General features: G+C 47.2%; 1 protein-coding gene across 10 annotated transcripts in view; it reads left to right on the forward strand.

The window, feature by feature from the left end:
• The window catches only part of Arsg (arylsulfatase G), a 125,633-nt gene that overhangs the window by 80,873 nt on the left and 18,523 nt on the right, over window positions 1-26,237 (forward strand). For all 10 annotated transcript variants that reach the window (XM_050164199.1, XM_050164191.1, XM_050164195.1 and 7 more), the window contains 5 exons: window positions 2,274-2,385; window positions 4,112-4,249; window positions 9,186-9,382; window positions 10,629-10,709; window positions 21,453-21,561. In XM_050164199.1, coding sequence (XP_050020156.1) covers window positions 2,274-2,385; window positions 4,112-4,249; window positions 9,186-9,382; window positions 10,629-10,709; window positions 21,453-21,561 — 637 coding nt within the window. The remainder of the gene's footprint in view (window positions 1-2,273; window positions 2,386-4,111; window positions 4,250-9,185; window positions 9,383-10,628; window positions 10,710-21,452; window positions 21,562-26,237) is intronic.

Genomic DNA, 26,237 nt, shown 5'->3' on the forward strand with positions numbered 1-26,237 from the left:
CAGATCGATTTGTACAAATGAGGTTGACATGGCACTACAGGGTTTTCTTCAGCACTAGTAACTTTTACCAGCCACTGGTTTCCTTTCTGCTGTTAGGACAAATGCGAAGACCAAAAGGAACTTTGGGAGGAAAGGGTTTATTTGGCTTATACTTCCAGGTCATAGTTCATCAATGAAAGATGTCAAAGCAGGAACTTAAAGCAGAAGCTACAGAGGAATGCTGCTTGCTGTCTTGCTCTCAGAACTTTGTTTAGTTAGCCGGAACGACCTTGCCTAGGGAATGGTGCTGCCCACAGTGGGCTGGGTCTTCTGACATCAATGAGCAAACAAGGCAGTGGCTCAGTGATGTGCTCATAAGCCAGTTGGATCTGTGAGGTTCGTGAGTTGAGATCCCCCCACTTCTCAGGTCACTCCAAGCTCTGCTGTCAGTTGATAGTTAAAGCTCACTTTAAACGTAAACCATGTGCTGGTAGCTGAGGAATCAATGTTCCATCTTAAGGAGTGCAGTACCGAAGAGAAAAACCTTGAGAGAAAAATTCTTGCTGACCGAGAATCTGAAGGCTGTGATTAGGCTTTGAGAAAGGAAGAGGAAGGGGCTAGCAGGAAGTGGTAAGGAGCGGCCATTTTATAGGAAACTACACTAGAGCTATGCTGGGCAGTTTCTGTCTAGCTTCATTGGTAAGAGCTACAGAGCAGGCCATTCCAGGCAAAGCCGCTGGGGTTCTAGGGTATGAGTCACATGAGAAACAGGACCGGAAACGCAGATAGAGCAGGCAAGAGGCACTTGCTGGGGCAGAAGAGGCCACTGACCCACCCTGTTTGCCAGGTCCAGTTAAGAGTTTGAGTTGTAGAAGAGACAAGCTGAGGGACAATGCCAGAAAAACTTCTGTACGAAGAATTTGGGTTATGACATTCTCGTTTATTGCGGGAGCTCCTTCCAATAGCCGCTGAGATACCAGCCCACTGGGGCGTGGTCTCTCTCCCTTTAAAAAGTGGCTATGCTTCCGGCGAGTAGGCTCTGTTCCTTACTGCGCAGAGGGCTGTTGTCTGGGACGGTGATCTGTAAGTTTTTCCCCCTTAAAATAAATAACCTCTCTAATAATCATAATTCCAAACTGGTGTGGGATTGTTTGTGACTTACGCCTTCACTCGTTCTTATTCCCTCCATTCCAATCTACCTCCCAACCATTAGAGTCCTGGCTGGCTTAGACACTCTTTGTCTCATTTTCTTTGTTATAAACTATGTATTTACTCTAATTTTGTGTGTGTATACACACGTGTGTGCTGTGGCATGCATGTGGAGGTCAGAGGACAACTATAACAGGCTTTCTTTTGGACTACCAACCAGCTCCCAAATCATGACATGGAGACTTCATATTCATGACGAATGCTCAGCCTTACCTTATGCTTGTCCCACTGACTCTTATAACTTAAATTAACCTGTTTCTGCTCGTCTATGTTTCACCCCAGGGCTCTTTACCTTTCTTTCATTCTATGTGGCCTACTCTGTGTCTGGCTGGCCGGTGACTGGCCCTGGGTGTCTCCCTCCCTTTCTTCCTCATTCTCTCTTCCCCTCTCTCTTTTTTCCTCCTACTTATTCTCTCTGTCCTCCAGCCCCTCTTATCCCTTTACTGCCTAGCTATTGGCCATCCAGCTTTTTATTAGACCAATCAGGTGCCTTAGGCAGGCAGAGCAACTCATCTTTGCACGGTTAAACCAATGCGGCATGAACAAATGTAACCCGTCTTCACATTGTTAAACACATTCCATAACAGACGACTCTTGGGACTTAGTTCTCTCCTTCTGTCATTTAGTTCCAGTGATTGGAGCTTACGTCCTTAGGTTTGTTGGCAAGCACCTCTACCTGCTGAGGCATTTCACCGGCCACACAGAGAAAGCTTCTCAAGGACAGACTTTTGATCCCTTGAGCTATCATGCCTGCAGTGGCTCTGTCTCTTCTTCTAACCAAGCACTTTCTGCGTGTATCACGACCATGGAGGATGCTAGATGACCAGCGGTTCCCGATACTTCCTCCCAGCCTGGGTTAACTCACATCACAAGACACGCCACAAAGCTAGTCTTACAGCCAGAACCCAGCAAAGTGATTTTCTTTGCGTACTTCAAAGGGATATTAAGCAAATCCTCTTTTAATTACACACGCTAGAGCGCTGCAATATTAAATCGCAGGAAATTAAATTTCGTTGTGAGTGTAAGAGGGGCAAGCATGCTGAGAAGCAGAGAGTGGGGGTGCTAACTCATTGCCCCTCTTCTAGGTTTTGATTATTACTTTGGAATCCCATACAGCCATGACATGGGCTGTACCGACACCCCTGGCTACAACTACCCTCCCTGTCCAGCATGTCCCCAGAGCGATGGCCTATGGAGGTAAGAATGTTCAGTGCATTGACGGTCAATGCATTGACGGTGGGCTTTAAGTCAAAGTGGAGACCTGAGTTCTAGAATAAATGAGACCGGTGGGGACAGTTGAGGCAGCACATGAGATAAACAAGACACACAGGGCAAAGGCTTTTTATTTATGCCCCAGTGCAAAGATGAGAAACTACAGTTTTTTTTTTTTATGTTGGAATTTTCCAGGATCTCGGAATTGTTTAGCTCACCTGGGGAGAGCCTTGTGCCTGCCAAGATCTCACACAGGGGGAGCCTCCCTCCTTTGCCTGCTGGCTTTACTCCTAGACTACATCCTATTTCTCTGGCCCAGACTTGTGATACGGGGGAGGGTACAAATGGAGAGACAGAGAGAGAGAGAAAGAGATAAAAGAGATACAGAGACAGAGAGGGAGACATAGGCAGCAAGAGACAGGCAGAAAGGAGAGAGAAGTAGACAGATAGACAGAAAGACACACACACAGAGAAAGAGAGAGAGAGAAGGAGAGAGTCACTAAGCCTTACTGAGGAACAAATTAGCTCGGTCCCCATGCTCCTCCGTCTCAGAGCCTGTGCTGTAGTTATTCCTGAGGCCACAGGTGTCTGAACAGCTTGGAGAACGTCTCAGTTGACTCATTAGATAACATAATAGTTAATATAATAACGGTTTTTAATTGAGAAGTTGTTCCATTCTGGGTACTCCCCACCCTTACCTGTAATCCATGGGACCAATTTGTCTTGCCCAGGTCACACCAGAGATGGCAGGAGATAAGAATCCAGATTTCGGTCTGCGTCTCTTTAAGTCGAGGGCCCATGTCCTTCAGGTTCACTCCTGTGGCTGTTGGACCAGCATTGTGGATGTCATCACCTGGGTACACATGAGACATAAAGCAACAGACCCCCTCCCGGGTGACAGCGTAAAAGGCTGTGATGTGCCGTGCCACCTTACACAGCGGTGTGTGGCCTAGGTTGTCACGTCTGCAACCATTATATGTGGCTGGCCCTATAATGGCACGAGATACCTCAAACAATGCCTTCCTTTCTCCCTCCTTATTCTTTCTCTCATCATTAATCTATATTATAATAAAGCAGAATTGAAAGCAGGGCAGAGGGAAGCCATTTGTCATCCGGGCATCCCCTGTAAGGGGCACAGTGACACCGTGATGGACAAGTCTAAGTCTCCAGAACTAAAGATAGTTCACTCAAGCCCGTGGTCAGGGGAGCTATGCAGCCAGGAGATAGCCGTCTGTCAGACTCACATCGGCCTTAGGACCTACGCCAAGAACTGAAAACACCCTAGGCCATCTTATATATTCTGCCCTATTATCAGATTCCCCACCTCCCCCATGAAATCCTGGTCACCAACTTAGGACAGTACCCACAGAACCCAGTGATGCCCACCAGACACACAGTCACTGAGGGGGGACAATGGAGAAAGCCAGAAGCAGGAGTTCTGGTGGGCTACGGGATTAACCTGTTCAGACCTCAGTGTGTCTCTCTGCAAAATGGGAACTGTCATGAGCATCTCGTCGAGTTTTACAGGGTGGCGGGCCCATTCAAGGAGCGTAGACATCTATTCAAAGGGAAGGGAAAAGCCACGACTAAGCTGTTCAGTCCCTTGGGATCAGCTGTTGAGTGTTTTTATCTGTGCGTATCGCTGCAGGGAAGCTTTCTGTGATTGTTTAGGGTGTGGAAATGAGTGCCCCCCTCTGTGTTTCCCACACAGGAGCCCCGAGAGGGACTGTTACACAGATGTAGCCCTTCCTCTCTATGAAAACCTCAACATCGTGGAGCAGCCTGTGAACCTGAGTGGCCTTGCACGCAAGTATGCGGAAAAGGCAGTGGAGTTCATTGAGCAGGCAAGGTAAGGCCAAGTGCTCTGCTCTCTCTCCTCTTCCACACACGCCAAGTCCTCCCACCCTGGGCCTGTCAAGGCCAAGGCAGGGTTCCATGCTTCAACAGGCACGCATGCGCGTCTCCTATATTCTAGCAATGGGAGTGTTCCTAATGAACTCTCTGGTCCTGGGTTAGAAGCCCCTCAAGTATGTTCTCAGCCTCCCTATGGTCTTTGACTGTCCTGCCTTGCTTAGCACAATGGTTGTGGGCATTTTTCTTCCTCTCCTGCTAGAGTGTAAGTTCCTGGAGGGTAGGGTCTAGCCACTAAATTCAGGGTACTTACTCAGGGTATTTGTTGAATTCATTTGCTAGCAAGCAGTATAAGTTCCTTTTTGCTGTTATAACAAATGACCACCAAAGTGGTGGCTAAAACCAACTGTAACCATAGTAAGTTCTCCTCAGGTCTGGATGCTAGATGTTTGAAGCCAGTCTTCAACCTAGGAGGGCTAGCATCGAAGTGTGAACAGGGCTCATTCTTTTTGGAGTCTCCAAAAATAATTGTTTGTTTGGTTTTTGAGATGGGGTTTCTTGGTGAAGCCCTGGCTGTCCTGGAACTCATTCTATAGACCAGGCTGTCCTTGAGCTCAGAGATCCACCTGCCTCTGCCACCTGAGTGCTGGGATTAAAGGTGTGCGCCATCACTGCCTGACTTTCTTTTAGCTTCTAATGGCTGCTGGCTTTCCTTGGTTTATGGACATATCATTCTAATCTCTAGTTCTATTGATCCCTTGTTATTTCTACAGTAGTCAAATGCTCCTACCCTTCCTCTTTTAGACAGTCTCCCGTAGCCCAGGCTGGCCTCTAACTTGCTATGCAGCTGAGAATGTCCTTGAATTTCTGATCTCCCAAATGCTGGAATGTGCCACCATACCCAGCCTTTTTAAAAAGACACTAGCGATTAATAGTCAATCAGGAACCAGATGTGGTAACAAAGTTCAGCACTCAGGAATTCCGGAGGCAGAATTCATGGTTTGCCAAAAAAAAAAAAAAAGAAAAAGAAAAAGAAAAAAAAATTACCAGGAAGTCTCAAGATGATCTCAAGAGCTTTATCATAATTATACCTGTAAAGTCCCCTTTGCTGTGGAAGGTAAAGTTCTCCATTTCTAGGGACTAGGCTTAAGGTATGTTTGGGGGTTGTTATCCAGGGTTCCAAATAGGCACATCTATAGGGCCCACAAAGCAGGTCTGAAGACTTAGCTCAGTGGTTAAGAGTATTGACCGCCCTTCCAGAGGATCCAGGTTCAATTCCCAACACCCACATGCTCTCTCAACAACTACCTGTAGCTCCAGTCCCAGGAGATCTTATTCTTCTGACTTCCAAGGGCACTGCACGCATGTGGTGCAGAGACATACATGCAGGCAAAGCACCCATATGCATAATACAGAATTTAAAGAAAGCAGGCTGAGCATGGGGCAAACATACTCCATCTCTTGTAAACAGCAGCTACTTAGCTCCAGCCATTGATGATGGGTGAGCCTGGACCGTGAGCCTCTGGTATCAGATCTTTCCAGTTTCTGGAAGAGACAAGCCTGATCGTGCAGAATTAAAATGGCTTCATCTGTGGATGGCTAAGCAGACCAACTCGTGACCGTGCGGGATCCTGCAGTCCTTGCTCAGCCGTGTTGGGCTTTCCTGGAGACAGCATCAAGGAGGGCAGAAGTAGCAGTGAGGCCGCCTCAATCTTCTCTGTGTACTCTTCATAACACAGGCCGTTACTTCAAGCCCAGATTTCAGAGTAGCATCCCAGGAGGTTAGGCGTTCTATCTGAATGAGTCCCCAGACTTCTCTGAGAAACACTGTCAGTGGTCTCAAATTGCTGGTATAGGTGGAACCTTCTGATCTGGAAGGCTGAGCATCTCCCAGCTTCCTGCAGCTGTGAAACGGCCCTAGTTCCCTCTGCCCTGCGACAGGCAAATAGTTCATGGTTGGTGAGGGCCGTTTCCTGTTGTTTTACAGTTTTAGCCTTCTGACAGGAGGGATGGCAGCTGGCTGGGGCTGGGGACTGTGTAATTCTTGCTCTGCGGGGGCGGTGGAGCCTGGCACCCATCAGTTAAGGGACTCATTAAGAGACAAATCAATTAATGTTTTCTCCGTAGCAAACAAAGAAAATAAGAGTTGACCAATTTTTCAAAATGAGAGGTGTTGAGTTCATTGACTTTTTAACTTCACAGAAGGGTTAACCATAGGGCATGCAGGTTTCTTTAAGATTTGACTTGCCGATTCAGCCATGACTTTCTCACTGAAACAGAAAAGCCCCCTGGATTTGCTCACATCTGTGATGGGTAGTTTTATGTCAACTTGACACAAACTAAAACCATCTGAGAGGTTTTAGCCTCAATTAAGAAAATGCCTCCACAAGATCAAGCCGTAGACAAGCCTGGAGGGCATTTTCTTAATTAGTGATTGATGGAGGAGAACCCAGGCCATTGTGGATGGGACCACCTCTGCCTGGCTGGCCTGGGTGCTGTGAGAAAGCAGGCTGGAGGCTGGAGAGATGGCATCTTCCTTCCCATCCCAGATGCCACCCAACGCAAACAGACAGATTTCTAGATTCAGTTTGAAGACCTATTTTCACCCATGGCCATCCCTATTCCTTTTCCTGTATGGATGCTGGTGTGAATAATGGATCTTTAAATTAATGAGCTAACAATCTGTAAGCAGTCAGAGCTAATTTCCCCAGTGATGCCCCTGCCTTGCAGCAGCTACCTGTTCCTCAGGTCTCATGTGATCCCTTTTCTCTTCTCATCTATCTATCTATCTATCTATCTATCTATCTATCTATCTATCCATCATCTATCTATCTACCTATGATCGAGCTATCTATCTATCTATCTATCTATCTATCTATCTATCTATGATCTATTTATCCATGTATCTATTATCTATATATGATCTATTTATCCATGTATGTATGTATGTATCCATCTATCTATCTATCTATTATCTATCTATCTATCTATCTATCTATCCATCATCTATCTATCTACCTATGATCGAGCTATCTATCTATCTATCTATCTATCTATCTATCTATCTATGATCTATTTATCCATGTATCTATTATCTATATATGATCTATTTATCCATGTATGTATGTATGTATGTATCTATCCATCTATCTATCTATCTATCTATCTATCTATCTATCTATCTATCTATCTATTATCTATCTATCTATCTATCTATCTATCTATCTATCATCTTCTATCTATTCATGTATGTATCATCTATCTATCTATCTAATTTTTGAGTCAGGGTCTTACATCATATGCTAGCCTTGAACTTGATATGTAGTCGAGCATGACATTGCAGTCCTGTGGCATACATGTAATTTTTACCATTCATTAAAGATGAGCTGTGTTTGTTTATTTTTACATGAAGATTTAAATCCTCTGTGGCATAGAACCTCTTCAGAGTTCATTGATGTTACAGTCCTATAATCTTGCTGAAAATACCACTTCATACAAATATGTAGTACAAAGTGGGAAAAGTATGTTTAACACCATTTTAGAAATGGTTAGGAAGTCTGTCCTGATGGTAAGCCAAAATCCATCAAGTGATTTAAAAAAGAAAAAAAGAAACTCAAGTCAGCAACTCGAACAGCCTTTTTTCTTTTTCTTTTCCTTTCCTTTTGTTTTTTTTGAGATAGGGTTTCTCTTTGTAGCCTCGGCTCTCCTGGAACTCACTCTGTAGACCAGGCTGGCCTCAAGCTCGAGAATCACCTGCCACTGCACACCTCTGACTAAAGGTGTGTGCCACCATCACCTGGCTCAAACAGCTTTTTTTTTAAAAAAAAAATATTTTTATTGTATGTATATATATGAGTGTTTGCCTGCATGTATGTATGTGCACCAGGCATGTGCAGTACCAGAAGAGGGCATCAGGGTCAGATGGGGTAGGGTAATGGTAATGGAGGTTTAACTTCAGGCCTTGTATATCAAGCAAACATACTACCCCTAAGTACATCCCCAGGCCATTTTTTCTTTTTCATTTTTAGACAAGGGCTCACTAAGTTTCCTAGGCTGGTCTTAAATTCACCTTGTAGCTCAATCAGGCCTTGAACTTGTGACCTTCCTACTTCAATTTTCTAAGTAGGTAGGCCTCCCCCATGAGACCATGTCCCCAGGCACCTCAAGCCTTTCACCACAAATTTTCCAGGTTCAGTATAGAACAGAGCCTTGATCTAAATGTCCCCTGTGGTCACACATATCAAGGGATTCCTTGTGGTTATATCTTCTAGAACAGTGATTCTCAACATATAGGTCATGACCCCTTTTTGGGGGTCAAATGACCCTTTTACAGAGGTTGCATATTAGATATTTTGGATATCACATATTTACATTACAATTTTATAACAACAGCAAAATGACAGTTATGAAGTAGCAATGAAATAATTCTATGGTTGGGGGTCACCACAACATGAGGGACTGTATTAAAGGCATTAGGAAGGTTGAGGGCCACCAGAATTAACACAGTGGTCTGGATGCTTGGATGCTGAAGAGCAGCAAAGAGTGCAGGTTTGCGTCTGGCAGATGAGTTGAAATTCACCTTGTCTATTACCAGCTGTACAACCTGAAGGAAGTCCTTAAATTCCTCCATGTTTCTGATTCATTGCCCGAAAGGGACAATGGGGGTTTTCCCTGGGGATGGACGTAGGCAACAGTCCTGTGTAATAGCTCTTGCTATCACAGAATGTTATGGTACAGTATTTTTCCAATCAGCTAGCCAGATGACTTCCACTTTTCCTAGAAGACTGTAGACAAATGCATTATGCTTGAACCTGCGGGACAGGTCCTGTGGTGGGGTGGTGGTGTGTTTTCTCTGAGATCAAAAGGAACTGTTGAGACCCTAGACAAGAGAAGCCTCCTGCAGAGCCTCTGAGGTTTCCCATTTTTTTTTCCAGCACCCATGGAAGACCCTTCCTGCTCTATGTGGGCCTAGCCCACATGCATGTGCCTTTGTCTGCGACTCCACCATCCGAAAACCCATGGAGCAAAAGGGCGTACCATGCAAGTCTCCGGGAGATGGACAGTCTGGTAGGGCAGATCAAGGACAAAGTTAGCCATGTAGCAAAAGAAAACACGCTCCTCTGGTTTACAGGTAAAGTAGAAATGCTACCTGAACTGGCTGGAATCTAGTGGATAACTGCACAGGTTCCATGGAGAGCAGAGTCCAGTTATGTGATATCTTTAACAGGGAGGGACTTGCTGTGAACTTGGAGCCCTGATGATTGTCTGAATGCTGAGTATATTGTCTATTGAATTCTCCATGACTGAGTCATGGAAAAGGATTTGAACTGACGGAGCATGTGCTTTGCTGACCCCATAGATGTTGACTAGGCCTGTAGACTATTCGTACTTGTTAGAGTTATTTCACATTGTGAGCTTGTGTAGTCCTTGGCCATCTCCTCTGTGGTCCCAATGAGAGCGGTTACTGCCAGTCATATCTTTAGTCAGGCTCCAGAACTGAGTTAACGATCCCTTTAAAGGGCTTACACATAGCCAGGCATGCCAATGCACAGCTCTTTATAGAATTCTAGCACTTTAGAGTCTAAAGGCAAGAAGATCTCCAGCTCAAGTCCAGGGTGGGCTGTAGAGTGAATTTGAGCATAGTCTGGGGTATAATACAACAAGATTGTGTCTCAGAAAAATCCAAAAGTTTGTATGCATATGGGAGGTTGTTACACAGATATTTTATGTCTCGGTCTCTATGTAGAAGAGTGGTAGCTGCTTTGGATCAAATTAAAACCTGGTTTTTTAATATATACTAATGGGAGAATTGAATTGACTCCACTGTATATTGTAAAGTTGAAAGATGGTGTATGTCGAGTTCTAGGTACATCAAGGATGCTTAGTGATGTGCGTAAATGCAGTTCTAGGTACATCAAGAACGCTGTTTGTGTGGAGTTCTAGGTGCATCAAGGACAGTGGTTGGGCTGATACTAATGACAGTGGTAATGGATTGCTAACCCCACCAAAGTGGGGTGTGGGAGCAGAGGTTAAGGATGGAGCTCATTGGGTCAGAACAAGCCCCCCTTTCTTTTAGAGCCTAGTAGAGATGGGATCACTGAGGCAGTTGTAGCTGAATGGCAATATGAAAGCCCCGCACTTAGGAAGCATAGGAAGTGGGTCCATAGCTATGCAGGGTAGGGGTAGCCATACACTGACATCCATGCCTACAAGAAACATTTCAAATATAGCGATCAAGTTTATTCTTCTGTCTGAGTGATCATGTTTGTCTTTCTGTCTGATCCCTGCTGTGCACAGGGTTCTGACCAGAGATGGGTTTAGAAAAAGTGTCCCCAGAGACCCACTGACCATCTCCTGTTCCTTTTTCTGGTTTCTAGGAGACAATGGCCCATGGGCTCAGAAGTGTGAGCTGGCAGGCAGCGTGGGTCCCTTCTTTGGACTGTGGCAAACCCATCAAGGTATTAGAGAAACCCATTCAGTGGGGTCATGTCTCTCTTGGGAAGCTGAGTGCTGGCTGGGTGTGGGGTTTTGTCTTGGGGACAACTGTCTTGCGTCCTGGCCTTCAGGACATTGTTATGAACCAGGGACATAGTGGCTCACCAGTCACCAACTCTTAGAGAAGAAACACATTGGGATGGAGAGAAACTGTGTGTTCATTATGGGCCATCTCTTTCTGTCCCTAAAAGGACAGCCTTCATCCTGACAAACCAGTCCATAAACTGCCCAGTCAATATGATTTGCCTTCATTTATTCAGTTGCCTGTGTTTTCTTCCTCTGTCCATTTTCTTCTCTTCCCCACCCTTCACATTATCCATTCAAAAAATACTTAGCATACAGCTCTGGAAGGCTGGGTTTGTCGTTGCTGTTGTTTTATTTGACAGGGTCTCACACTGTAGCCCTGGCTGGCTTAGAACTCACTATGTAGCCTTGGCAGGCCTCGAATTCACCGAGATTCTCCTGCCTCTGCTTCTGGAAAGGTGTTTTAAATGTGTGTGCCACTATAGCTGGCCCTCTGCGAGGCTATTATATCTGTCGTCTCTAAACCTTGTGATAGTGAAAGGTAACTAGCAATGGCGTCTTTTATAGATGAAGCTAGAACCCCAAAGGAATTGAGTCACTTGCCCCAAGGTCACACAGTTGGTGAGAAGACACCAGGCTGGCCAATGTAGTCAAAGTTGGTGCTATCCCTGCATACCCAGTGGCCCCCTACAGCCATTGCTGGCTCTGTGTAAGCATACTTGAGCCTGGAGCTCAGTTCCAATCTGCTCTGGAAAAGTTCTCAGCAAGAAAGGATCTTAGGTTCTGAGGGAGCAGCCACACTGGGGACAGGTATGTGGGGAAAGGTTTGCAAAGTTCCTTGATGCACAGCCTCCTCCTGGAAGCGTTTGTTTTTGGGAGCTAATTAGCCAAGGGCACAGCACGTATACATGATGCTTGTCACAGAAGGTTGAAGAGCTAGCCAGATACACTTCAAGTACTCAGTTGAGGGTCGTGTTTGAAGGAGTTAACCATTTAGAGGGAAACCAAAGAATCCGTGGACTGATGGGCATGTTCTGGCTTGCAAATATTTACAGGAAATAATCTTAGCGAATGAAACAAGCTATAAAATCATATGCAATGTCTGTGGATGTTCTTTATCTAACTATGTGCTCTCCAAAGTATAGCTTCATTATATAAAAGTAAGCTTATGCCTTAGAAAAATCTTGAATGAGGTAACAAAACTATTGGGTTTAAAAGGGAGTTTACATGTGATTCCCATCCCTCACTCCCATGGCAAACTGTTGTTTCATAAAGATGTCAAAGAGGGATTGGAGGTATAGCTCAGTGGTAGATTGCTTGCTCAGCACATATGAGTTTGATATACAGCATTAAAAAAATTAAACCTGTAGAAAGTGGAGTGGGGATGTAGCTCAGTCAATAGGGTGCTTGCCTACCATGTAGCTCAGTCAGTAGGGTGCTCGCCTAGTGTATAGTTTGGTCAGTAGGATGCTTACCTAGCGTGTAGCTTGGTCCTTTCTTCAGTCCCCAGCATCACATGAATCAAGTGTGGTGGCAGATGCCTGTAATCTCAGCACTCAGAAGTGGAGGCAGGGGGATCCGAAGATCATGCTCACCCTTGTCTATATAGTAAGTTCTAGGCCGGCTGGGCTAGGTGAGACACTGTCTCAAAACAACACTAAAAACAAGCCCAGTCCTGCCCTTCCTTCCTTGTCTGAGCACTTCCTTGTCTGAGTACCTGCTGTTTCCTGTTCTTCCTATTCGTTGAGCATCTATTGTATGCCAGGAGCAGTACTTGTTTTCCAGGGCTACAAAGACAAACAAGACCTCTGAGCTGAAGGAATCATGGCCTGTAATATCACTTCTCAGGCTGGGTTGTGTAGACACAACAAGAGCCTATGGGGATCTTGCTGAAAGGAAGTTTCTACTCAAGAGGTCATCAGTTGATGACGGTGCCTTTGCTTTCTTGTGGTACCCCAGGACAATGCTGATATCACTGGTCACTTGGAGAACCACCAGCCTACAATATTGTTGTCTATGATACCCGAGTCTGTTGCTTCTTTCTCTGGACCTGTGGTTCCCCGAGTTGGGCATGGTGGTGCAATGGTTTTTAATTTCAGTACTCAGGAGACTGAGGCAGAAGGATTGCCACCAGGTGGAGACCAAGCTGGGCTCCATGGTGAGTTCAGAGTCAGCCTGGGCTATGTAGGCAGACTGTGTTATTCGTGCCAAAACAAATAACAACAACAACAATAACCACAACATAAAAAAAATGCCTTGGTTCCCTGTGTGACTTACAAGAAGATGGTTCCTAGCAGCAAGTGTGTACTCCTCCTGTGTGTGTGTGTGTGTGTGTTTTCTGTGAACCCCAGCTGACCTTGAACTCTCAGGCTCCTCCTGCTTTTAGCCCCGAGACTGCTGAGATCACAGGCATGTGCTAGCCTATATCCAGTAAGCCAAGCATCGTTCACAAGAGAAGCACACTTAGGATCTTCAACATTCAAAGAATTCCAGAGTTGGAAGAGAACTTGAAGTCTGCGTTCCTACTCACTTCCTAGTAGGACGTGGAGGCTTTGCCCCAGGTCAGCTGGTGATGGGCGAGGGTCAGATGATCTGGGTTTACACCACACAGCGCATGTGATTGTAGCTGCCCCCACCTTTCCAAACCTGATCATTGCTTAACTGTCTGGAAAATCCTGTGTTGTTTCTCTGAACTCCGTGGTTGTCAAGGTAAACATCACCATTAGCCCCCACCCCCACCCCGTGACCATCTGAATTGTTCTGCATCAGTGGGAGGAGGGGTGGGAAGATAAAGAGGCCTATGGTCTTGGAAACTCGCTTGGGCTTGAATCGCAACTCAGCTATGTAATAGGGGCTGGAAACTTAGTTCTTCCGTGTTGGAAGGTGATAAACCATCTTCATTACAGGGTCACATGGAGTCATTTAACAGACACCCACCCTGGAGCATGTGACTTCTACCACTAACCCCCGTGAGACTCGGTTTCTTTATTCATAGCAGAAGCAACCTGGGCATCCTTCTCTGAAGGGAGAACTAGGTTTAGACTGGAACAAGGCCTGGGAAGGACTTTCTTACAAAAGTGCCAGACAGACAACCCATGGCTGACCTCTGAGTGTCCTGAGCTCTTGTCTTGGGAAATTGCTCCGGGTTGGGGCTGTTACACTACTTTGGGCAAGACTTTCTAATAACTTTGGTGTCTTGCTGCAGTATCCCCGGGCATAAAACTTGAGCTGGTGGTGGGGCTGGTGGCTGAGTGCCACTCTTGTTTCCAGAGGTCTCAAAATAAACTTTGTTGGGAAACTGTAAAAGTGACCGCTCCCTCCCCCATACTCCTCTGGGCTTTCTGTACAGGATTCCACAGCTTCCTCTTCCTCGCTTCCTGGAACGCGGCAGGGAACTGACTCTAGGAAGCCAGGCGTAAGCCTTCCTGCAGCTGGAAGGGAGTTAGGTCTGTGAGTGATGAGGGTTGAGTCTCTTTGGACCACCTGTTCCTCCTGATCTAGGTTTCCTAGGAAACCCACTCAGACTTGTAAGGCCATTCTCAAGAGCCCATAATAGAGAAAAGACAATGTTTTCGCGACGGAGTAGGACAAACAGTCCTGGGAGGCCTGCTTCCTTCTCCCTGGGCCAGCTTGCTACGTCAAGCCACGTGCTCTCTTCCCCTGTTCCCAGGGCCCCCTCCTCATCTTCCCTTTCCTCTCTTGGCTGGTCTGGCCAGCTCAGCTAATGAGATGAGGCAGCGTCTCCTGGAGTCATCTTTTTACCCTGTGCTAGAATGAGGATGCTCTACTTGGCATGGTTCCTGCCATCTTGGGATGAGGGGAAACTGAACAGGTGTGTGTGTGTGTGTGTGTGTGTGTGTGTGTGTGTGTGTGTGTGTGTGCAAATACAAATCAGGCTTACCTTACTGCAAGTTCCCAGACTCCGGCACCTGCCTGTGCAAGAATCCTGACTGCCATCTTATCACATCCTCCTTCCTGACTCTGGACCTGGCTCGCACCAGCGTCAGAATCTACACCTTGGTATCGCCCCCCCCCCCCATCTGACTGCTCCTCTGTCTGGAAAATCTTCCCTTGTTTTATTTGAAGAACAGAAGTGTTCCTTCCTCTCCCTTGGTGATGAGAAAACATTCTGCTAACTTGGCATCATCCGCACTTCTAAGAGACCTTGCTTGTCTGTAATCTGACCCTATCAGGCTGTTGCGTAACCCTCCCACTGGGACACAGATCTCTGCAGCCTGGGCCCCTTCTCCAGTGTGGGATTAAAGAGAAGTTGGGGGAAAGATCAGAGATACTGTGTGTGTGAGCTGGTAGAGTTGGGACAAGGAATGTTAGCTGCTGGGTCTGGTCAGAGTAGGGCTTTTGGTAGGAACCCTGTGGAAGCTGAAACTTGTCTTTCCCCAGCCTTTGGACACTGGCGTGGTGGAATATTCCTGTCTACACGCTTCAAGCCACCTCAGTCCGGCCACAGTTCTGGGTCTCACTGAAGCCTGGCTTCTCTCTGCTTTTAGGAAACTGGTATTCTATGGGTATCCTTAGCCAAGGATAAGTATTTATATTTAGGAAGGAAGCTCGCTTTTCTGGAAGGTTGTATAGGATGTCCTTCAAGTGCGCTTTTCCAGGAATTGCACACGGAAATGCCAGTTTTGGACAAGCAAGCCAGATAAAGGGATACACAGTGGCACCTGTCAGCCGCAGGCAGAGATCTGGCAAGCTGACCTTGTCCATGCTGCTCCAGATTATTTAAGAAGGAGAATGTTAGATATCCCAGCCCCTCTGAGGGCTGCTACATTCGTGTGCCAGCCACCAGGCGGGATCCCTGACGAGGGTTTCCATCTGTAAGAATCTTGAGTTTTTCTTTGCCCACACCGGTGGCAGGTGCTGTGACAAAGTGCCTTGCTCGGAACTTTATATCCGTGATCTTATGTAAGTGTTCCTGCAGCCCTGTGAGGGAAGTGCAGTCATTTTCTACTTTGTGGCTGAGAGATGGAGATCAAGGGAACTCATGAATTCTGCCCAAGACTGTCTGGTTAAAGGAGTAGCTCTGGAGTCACCTTAACCCTAACTGGACTTGGATTTGTCTGGTTCTAAAGGTGTCCTTCTCACCCCTCAGTTCATATTTCTCAAATTCTGGTTCTTAGATCATCACTGGCATTAGAATCATCAATCTCATCTTCTGGAGGAAGAACCCAGGAATTGAAATTTTTGAGAAAAAAAAATCTTTTATATTTTGAGTATGCGTGTGCCCCTGTAGTACTAGGTACACAGGTGGAAGTCACATGATAACTTGCAGGAGGCAGTGCTCTCCTCGCGCCATATGAATCCTGGGGATTGACCGCATTAGACTTGGCTACCATCGCCCTTAGCCGCGGAGCTAGCTCTTCAGCCTCTGTGTGAAAATCCTTTAAACTGACACAGCGTGTGTGTTGGAAGTCAGAAGACGACCTTCAGGAGTTGGTTCTTTCCTTCCTTCCACCGTGTGGGTCGCAGGGATAGAACTCAGGTCATCAGGAGTGTGGGCAAGCATCCCTGACCTCTGAGCCATCTCACTGGCTCAGGAATCCAAGTTTGCGTGAGCTCTTGTCTGGCGATGCTGTCGTGTGCAGGGGTGGGCACACCTCTCGCTGAGCTGCTTGCGCTTGACCCAGTGAGACACGGCCACAGAGCTCTTTTCCAAGAAAGCCTGCTTGCGATCCCTAGGCGTAGGCAGCGGGGAGTGTTGGTCGGCTTGCCCCTGCCGTGATACACCGTGGAATGTCACTTCACTTCCGAGGCCAGGGAGGGAAGAACCAGAAAGCAAATTTATGAATCATGGTTCTGTTTATGTTTTGGTTGCTGAGGCTAAATATTTATTGCTTCAAGTAAGAGGCTCCGCTTTAATTAGAATCATAACTAACCACAAATGCATTGAAATACATTGTCGGGGCCATAGACAAGCATCTCCGGACAGAAAGCCAAATATAGCTCACACTTTTAAATGACCCAGGGCCACGGGCCGAAGTAGTAAAGCTTATCTAAATTAACAGCTAGCTTTTGGAATCAAAAAGTGCGTAGAAGTTTATATGGACTTGTTTTTCTTGCTGTGACTTATCAGGTCACATTCTCCTGCTGCTGCTACGGCCGAAGGGATAAAGGTGTGGTCCGCTTATGGCCTGCGATTCAAAAGCTTACAAGCCTGGGGAGAAGGCTCAGTCAGTAAAGTGCTTGCTTTGCAAACAGGAGGACCTGGATTATCCTAGGACCTATGTTAAAAAGCTGTACCCGATGGTTCATCTCAGTGCTGGGGAGCCAGAGACAAGTGGGGCCCTGAAGCTTGTGCCTCTCTATATTACCTTCCGAGTTCTGGGTCAAGTGAGAGACCCAAGGCTGACCTTGAACTGCTAATCACCTCTTAAAGGCTTTAAAGTTGAGCCAGTGGGGAGGCAGAGAGAGGTCCTTCAACCTGGGTCTGCTGTGTGGTTAGAACACAGGCTGTTCTGGGAAAATGGAAGGTCTTCGGGGCGGTCTCTTCTACCCCGTCTAAGCTGGGCATGCAGCTGCTGCTGAGGTCTGAGAGCCTGGTCCAAGTGTGGGAACCAGAAAGCCAGCTGGCTCTTCAAGGAGCGGCAGGGAAGTGTGGGGGTGTGAATCACTGCAGCGCACCAAGGCCACGGGGTAAAATGAGCAGGTGCTACGGGTTGATGCTGAGTACAGAGCAGGGGTCAGACCTTGCTCTTTGCCCCCTCTTCCACGTGGTCCAGCCAGCGGCCTGGTCACAGATGGCATGCCGGTGTGGCCCTGTTTTGGAGACCACAAAGGACAAGGGAAGATGTCACAAAGAGTGAAAGGTCCAGGAGACAGAGGAAAAACTTGGGCGGTGACCGTACTTCTCCGACTCTCGGGCAATTAAATTAGGTAAAGAGAGTGAAGTCCCAGCCAGGACTTCCTCTCTTCCTGACCTCCTCAAGGTCTTAGGCCAACAAAAACTCAGTAGCTTGGCCTCCCGTGCTTCTGCCACAGCCAAAAAGTCTTTGCTTCCTGAAAATTCCCAGGTCCCCAGCGTGATCAGGAAACAGTCCAGGTTTTACTAATTAAGTCAGATGTGAAAGGGGGTGAAATGGGTCACAGGTCAAGTCTACTGAGGGATTCATTAATTAATTAATCAATTTTGAGAAAGCGTTTTGCTCTGTAACCCAGTCTGGCTTGGATTCCATTATCTATCCCAGGCTGGCCTTGAACTTGCAGTGTTCTCTGCCTCTCAGATTTCCAAGTGCTGGGTTTACAGGCACGGGCCATTGTGCCTGGTAGATTCTCTCCCTTGTTTGGACATTACATCCTCTCAAAGAGAGAAGGCTGCTTAGCTTCCCTGGGCCTCCAAAGCAAAACCAAACCAAGCCAAAACCCAAACCAAAAGTTGATCTCTGCCTCACACCTATCCTCGTGTACACGGACCTACATCCCCACACCGACCTCGACGTATGAACACTCACATACAAAAATAAAAAATAAAAACAAAACAAAAGCACATAAGCTACATTTGGCTTTGAAGCGCATTGTGTTTGATTCTCACCTGGGAATGAGTCCTGCCCGAGTTAAGGTTACTGGGAGAGCTTCCTAAGTCATGGATTACTGCCTTCCCCCACTGCCAGGCCAGCCAATCACAGCCTCTACCGCATGGTTTTAAAGGAACCCGTAATTCTGACATGCATTCAGGATGTGAATGGCTGTGGGTCTGGATTTACTAATGAACTCAGCCAGGGCTGGTGGCACTTTCCTGTTATCCCAGCTACTCAGGAGATTTGACAAATTGAGAGTAGCCTGGGCTGCGTCGTGAATTCAAGGCATTTTCCTGAGACCTGGTTTCAAAAAGAAAAAGAAGGCATGTGAGGCTTGCGGATATAACTCCAACTCAGTGGTCAAGTACTTCCTAGCATAGCAAACTCCCCCAAAGTCAGACCCCAGGACTGAAACTATTGCTTAACCCCTTTGAGCTTTTCACTTTTTCCTATTAGAAAAAAAAAATGGGGATCATAGTATGTAGCGCAAAAGTTTGCCATACAAGGGCTGGGGAGATGGCTCAGCTGATAAATATGTTTGCAACCAAGCTCTAAGTTTGATCCTCAGGGCACACCTGGTAAAAGAATAGAACCAACTCCCAGAAGTGGTCCTCTGACCTCCACGTGCAGCCTTGCCGTGAGCATACACTGGTACACACACACACACACACACACACACACACACACAAATAAATGTGCAAAAGATTGTCATCCAAATCCAATGAAATAACGCAGGAACGTACTTAGTCACATGCTTAGTTTGGTGCTTGGTAAAAAGGCTCCATTAATAGACAGTGTTATTGTTAGCGTTATTATTATCTTCAGCTTGGAATGGGGAATAAAATAGCTGCCGAGAAGCAGTTATTCTGGACTCTGTTCTTACTAGTAAAGATAAACCACACACACTCAAACGGTAGAATAAGCACAGATAGCTGACGCTCGCACCCCGCCCCTTAGAAGGCCGATGGAAGATACTGGAGAGACCTTTCTCCACTCCATACAGGCCTGGTGAGAAACTGGGGTTTGAAACAGAGTAATGTCCGTGTTGCTGGTGATAAAATATTTTAGTTTTGTAATGGCTTGCTCAAGCTTGGGATTCAAGCTAAATTCCTTTCGCATTTAATGCTGTGGAACTGGGGTCATATACAAGGCTGGAGTAAGTACTCATGTCTTTCAGTTAAAACTAGAACCTTAGGTGCAGCTGGATTGGCTGAGTAGCTCCGCCCACAGGGTCATATTGAGGGGCCTCTATGGGCGGATCCTGACTCTCAGTTGCTGCACTTTCCAATGTGTTGCCAGATCCCTTTGCTGCCGGCACAGCCCCTTCTAAGCCCTCCAGCTTCTGACCCTTTACTGAAAGATGACAAACAACGAAACCGTTTCCACTGAGAATCCCCGGGGGAGGTCAACCACCTGCAGAAGAGCTGCCCACAGTCTCACAGAAACAGGTGTCCCTTTGCTTGTCACAGAGCTGAGCCACAGCGCCTGCCTTCTCTTCTGGGTGGAGATAGCGATTTACTTCTTAGATCCGAAGCCTTGGCCTGGCTTTAGCATCTGGCCTCAAAGGTTAATGAGCGAGCCCTTTGAATGTCATGCGCCATGGGCTGTCTATAAAAGGGCCCTGTCTGTCCACCCACTCATACCAAAAGCATCCATGCAAATGTTCCTCCCAGGGCTGGAAAGACCCCCAGACTCCCAAGCACACACGTCTGCGCTCCGACTCGTTGCTATTCGGCCGTAAGCGGAAGCATGCTGCGCCTCCTGAACCCACATGGAAACGCGTTTTTTGTGCTCTGCCACAGTAACGGATTTTCTGTTCCACGTGCATGGAGGGGTCTTGTTCTGTGTGTGTTTTAGGGGAGAGAAGGCTTCGGTGGAAAGTGTGCACTTTAGAAATTCTGGATTAGATCAAAGACCTTTCCAGTCTGTAGTGACTGAATTTAGTTGGTCGTCTTGAGCCCGACACGCTTGAACGTAAACAGCCCATAGGGTGGGAGCTGTTTTGTGTTCTGCTGCTTCTGTCAACACTTGGGGGACTCCAGAGCTCCTCCTGTGCTGGTCCCAGGAATTTGGAGCACTTCCGGTCTGGTGTACCGAGCCAGGGACATCAAAGGTTCGGTCTGCGGCAGTGAGAACACAGAGGGAGGAAGCCTTCATCTTGGTCGCCGCGCCTCCCCACCCATGATTGCTTTTATTATTTACACCAGCCAAACTCGGGGAAGTTGCATGACCGCAGTGTGTGTGTGAGCCACATACAGCGCTCGCCTTGGAAGAACTTCTTACACGCGAACCTTGTGGAATCCCTGGCCTCTGGCTCAACTGGGGATGAGGGTGGTGTGTGTGTGTGTGTGTGTGTGTGTGTGTGTGTGTGTGTGTGTGTGTGTGTGTGTGTGTGTGTGTAGGAGTGGCGGAGCCCGTCATGGTTAATTCAACGCAACATGTGTATTCAGGATGTTTTCTTAAAACGTGACCTCATCCCTTCCAGCCCACGGACTGTCATTATATTGGTGGTCACTTTTAACTTGACTACAAAAATAATGTCTCCCATTACCAACGTGAAAGTTCATAGATTGCACATGGGCCATTCTTACTCCCCACCCCCACCCCCCAAGAGGCAAACACTCGGGAAGATGACTGATACTGTTTCATCAGGACTCATTAATTCAAGGAAAAGCAAAGCAAACCCAAATCAATCCACACGAGATCAGTCAGGCACGGGGTTGTTTGAACAGCTGAGGAAGCCCCCACTTCCAAAGAACTGTAGTTTTGCTTTAATTGTTTTTTGGTTCTGGAGATTGAACCAAGGGCTTTGTACTGGGGATGTGTGAACAACTTGGAGGGGTCTTTCTTTCTTTCTTTTTTGCTTCGCTATAGCTTTGGCGTTTGTCCTATTGTCCTGGAACTAGCTCTTGTAGACCAGACTGGTGTCGAACTCACAGAGATCCACCTGTCTTTGCCTCCTGAGTGCTGGGATTGAAGGTGTGTGCCACCGCCGCCCAGCTAAAATAAATATATATTTATAAAAAGCCAGTTCCTTGTTGAAATTGTTGGACACCCTTGGAGAGGTACTGTTCTCCCACAGGCTAGCTCTTAGCTGACAAAGAAATCTCGAGTTACTGATGGTCATGAAACAACTGCTTCTTCTCATAGGCGGAAGTTCAGCCAAGCAGACCACCTGGGAAGGTGGGCATCGTGTTCCAGCACTGGCTTACTGGCCTGGCAGAATTCCAGCCAATGTCACGAGCACTGCCTTGCTAAGGTAGGAGATCTGCATGGATTTAGCTGTGGGGGTGTAGAGCCGGAGCTGATGGGGACATGTGGGTGGCTGAAGATCCTGGGAGAATCATTGCTCGCTGGTTACCTGCGTTAGCCAGGGATTCTACATACGCCTGTGCTCTGATGGCAACTGTGTGGATGGGTCTATGAGCTTTCCCCTGGGGATGAGAGTTGAGTACCAACAAGGGGCCTTGCTGGTCCCTAACCCTCGGCATTAGCTCTTAGCAGTGTGTGCTGAAGAGAAAAGCAGGCAAGGATGGCAGTCACAGTGAAGGTCCCATAAACTCTATTCATCCCTGGGATAAGGGCAGATATCCTAGGTGACTCAGAAAACCTTTACATCACTGGTGACCAAATGTCCCCAAGATAAAGTACAGACAGCTGAATGCCCTGGAGGCCAGGAAGGAGACAGATGGCTCCAGTGGACCAAGAGGGAAAGAATGAATCCTTAGATGAGGATGTCATGCATGCAGCCTCCAGTCATAGGGCCTCTAGAAACATCGTTCATCTGGAGCACTGTGTGTGTCCATCTCTCCACCATGTGTACATCTCTCCCCCGTGTGTACATCTCTCCCCTGTGTGTACATCTCTCCACCATGTGTACATCTCTCCACCATGTGTACATCTCTCCACCATGTGTACATCTCTCCCCCGTGTGTACATCTCTCCACCATGTGTACATCTCTCCACTATGTGTACATCTCTCCACCATGTGTACATCTCTCCACCATGTGTACATCTCTCCCCTGTGTGTACATCTCTCTACCATGTGTACATCTCTCCACCATGTGTACATCTCTCCACCATGTGTACATCTCTCCACCATGTGTACATCTCTCCACCATGTGTACATCTCTCCACCATGTGTACATCTCTCCACCATGTGTACATCTCTCCACCATGTGTACATCTCTCCACCATGTGTACATCTCTCCACCATGTGTACATCTCTCCACCATGTGTACATCTCTCCACCATGTGTACATCTCTCCACCATGTGTACATCTCTCCACCATGTGTACATCTCTCCACCATGTGTACATCTCTCCACCATGTGTACATCTCTCCACCATGTGTACATCTCTCCACCATGTGTACATCTCTCCACCATGTGTACATCTCTCCACCATGTGTACATCTCTCCACCATGTGTACATCTCTCCACCATGTGTACATCTCTCCACCATGTGTACATCTCTCCACCATGTGTACATCTCTCCACCATGTGTACATCTCTCCACCATGTGTACATCTCTCCACCATGTGTACATCTCTCCACCATGTGTACATCTCTCCACCATGTGTACATCTCTCCACCATGTGTACATCTCTCCACCATGTGTACATCTCTCCACCATGTGTACATCTCTCCACCATGTGTACATCTCTCCACCGTGTGTACATCTCTCCACCATGTGTACATCTCTCCACCATGTGTACATCTCTCCACCATGTGTACATCTCTCCACCATGTGTACATCTCTCCACTATGTGTACATCTCTCCACCATGTGTACATCTCTCCACCATGTGTACATCTCTCCCCTGTGTGTACATCTCTCCACCATGTGTGTGCGCCATCTCTCCTCTGTGTGTACACCCATCTCTCCTCTGTGTGTACATCTCTCCACCGTGTGTGTGACATCTCTCCATTGTATTAAGGCAAATAGATAAGGGCGGTTTCTTGGCAGAAAATCTGGCTGTGATGGATCTCTGGGAACATTGCCATGGAAACTAAGGAACCCTGACTTAAGCTGGGATCCCTTACATAGTCATTAGAAAAGTATTTATTTATATATTTGGTGTATGCCTGTACATGCCTGTGTATAGAGAGGTCAGAAGTTAGTCACTGGAGTCATTTTTCTGAAGCCATCCGGCTTGTGTTTTGTTCTGTGATTTTCTTTAATTTTTAAGATTTACATGTGTGAGAGGCTCTGCCTGCCTTCGCGCCTTTCATGTTTACCATGTATGTACAGTGTTGTGGAGGCCAGAAGATGACATCAGATCTGATCTCCTGGAACTGGAGTTACAGGCAGTTGTGAGCCATCATGTGGGGGCTGGGACCCGAGTGCAGGTCATTTGTAAGAGCAGTGAGTGCTCTTAACCACTGAGCCCTTTCTCTAGCTCCTCCCCTTTCTCTTTGAGACAGGGTCTCACTACAATCTGGAGGTTCAATGATTTGGTTAGGTTACCTAGCCAGCAAGCCCCAGGGATGCTTCTGTCTTCGCCTACCCATCACTGAGATTACGAGTGCAGGCTGCTATGCCCAACTTTTTACATGGCTGCTGGGAATCGAACTCACGTCTTCACACTTTGGTGGCCAGCACTTTACCAACCGCACCATCTCCCAAGCCTGACATCTTACTGATCCAGCTGGATCATTCCTGTCTGGTTCTGCCTTGGATTCACCAACACAGCAGTCACCACAGATGTGCTTATGTGTTCTGAGTGGTACCGTTTGCCTGGCTGAGGGGTTCTTTGGCACCAACCTGATAGGTTCTGGCAGGATAACAGTGCCAACTGGGGGAAAGCAAGCATCAGCTGCACCCTCTGACATCTCCAGATCCAGCGGGGAGAAAGGGCTGAAACCGCAGCCAGGGACAGGAGGGGTGGCAGTTCTGACAGCCGCAGAAGTGGACCAGTAGGCATCACCCCTGCCAGGCCTCCGGTGCCTCAGGGGTTGCGGGTCATCCCTGTGCTATCAGGAGGACGCAGTGTGCAGTTCGAGGGAGCCAGCAGGTGTGGTTACAACCACGCAGCTTGGAATCTGTGATGCCAGGCTGGCTGGAAGAAGGCCAGGAGGGCTGCTTTTTTTGTAGATGTGACTTGGGCAGGTCCGGGTTGCTTTTCAAGGGCTGGGCGCAAGTGCTGGCCAACACATGCATAATTAGCTCCATCGACTCTGCAGGCCTTGGTTTTCCAGTGCTATGTTTTCATCTGAGAATGGTGTGTGTACCTGCCACCAGCTCCTGCACCGCTATGAACTACCGTCTCATTGACAGTCAGGGGACAGTGACTGGGGCTGTAGTTTGGAGACTAAAGAGAGTTCTTTGCATAGATGGCACTTTTCTGGGGGCCTCCAGTATTTTATCAGAAGAAAACAAGAGGAGCCTCTCAGGGTATTTTTGGTGTGAAGTTAGTCTGATGGCAGTCGGGGTTTCTCTCTCCTGTTCTTCTCCCATGTCAATCATACAGGTGACTGGGTGGGGCTTCTTTCTGCCTTTTTCCTGTGGCCCCCCTCATGCCAGCCCCGAGGGGAACATGATTTTGATCCGTGTTCTTGAACGGAGTGCTCCTGTTTCATTTCGTGGGAGTCCAAGCTTGTTACCTAGTTTTAGCACTTTATCCTTTGAGGAGCAAGACCTTCTACAGTGGGGGTCACATCTCTGTGGCCAGTGTTCTTTCAGCTTCTATTCAAACAGCCCATGAAATGGTGGCATCTTAAAGTGGTCAAGTTGACATACACGCTGTCATGAATACAGAAAAGTTTTAAAGTTTCCAGGGAGATATGTGCTGGAAGCGTCGAGGGGGCTCAGCTTACGAAGGTGCTTGCTGCTAAGCCTGGTGAAATGAGTTCCATCCCCGGTTCCCACATGGTGGTAGGAGAGAGCTGACTCCTGTACGTTGCTCTCCATGTGCACTGTGGCGCTGGTGTGCCCCCCCACATAATACAATAAACAAGCAGACATAATAAAAATTTAATTGAAAAAGAATATGCTGGGGTTGGGCTAGAGAGATCCCTCAGTGGTTAAGAGCACTGGCTACTCTTCCAGAGGACCTGAGGTCAATTACCAGCAACCACATGGTAACTCACAACCATCTCTAACAGGATCTGATGCCCTCTTCTGGCATAAAGTTGTATATGCAAACAGAGCATTCATATACATAAAAGAAAAAAAAAAAGAATGGGCTGGGGGCATTTAGCATGAACCTCATTGGCTATCTTTTAGAGGCACCCAGTGTTAATATTGGATGTGTGCCCCAGTGGTATAATGATATTTTAGAAAGAGCTTGCACACGACTGCCCCTCAAAGCCTGAAGACGTGATTACCAAATGAAGACAACCCATTATTATTTTTTTATATTTATTTATTGTGTATACAGTGTTCTGTCTGCATGTATGCCTGCAGGCCAGAAGAGGGTGCCAGACCTCATTACAGGTGGTGGTGAGTAACCTTGTGGTTGCTGGGAATTAAACTCAGGACCCCCCCCCCCCAAAGAGTAGTCAGGGCTCTTAACCGCTGAGCCATCTCTCCAGCCCGACAACCCATTATTAAACAAATATTTTATTGCTGGTTGGTGAAGCGTTGCCCTGGAGACTAGGGAAGTAGTCATGAGCAGGTCAGCTTGGAAGGTCTTGATTTTGAGGAGTCAACTTTTCTCCAGAAGAATGGCTTTGGAGGCAAGTAGAAAAGTTGTGATACTTTTACCCTACAATTCTAGTGAAGGGTTTTCCAAACTTAACATTGTGTATTTTGAGCCAGGTAATTCTTTGCTGTGTGTGTGTGTGGGTGGGTGGGGGGGTGTCTGTCCTATGCATTGTGGGATTAGCACAATGCCTGGCTTCTTCCTGGCAACTGTTTATGACAACCAAGGTTTCCCCAGGCAGTGCCTCATGTCCCCTGGAAGGACAAAAAAAAAAAAAAAAAAAAAAAAAAAA

Source organism: Alexandromys fortis, unplaced genomic scaffold (genome assembly GCF_014885135.2).
Source record: "Alexandromys fortis isolate MF-2015 unplaced genomic scaffold, M_Fortis_MF-2015_v1.1 scaffold_156, whole genome shotgun sequence".
NCBI lineage: Eukaryota > Metazoa > Chordata > Mammalia > Rodentia > Cricetidae > Alexandromys > Alexandromys fortis.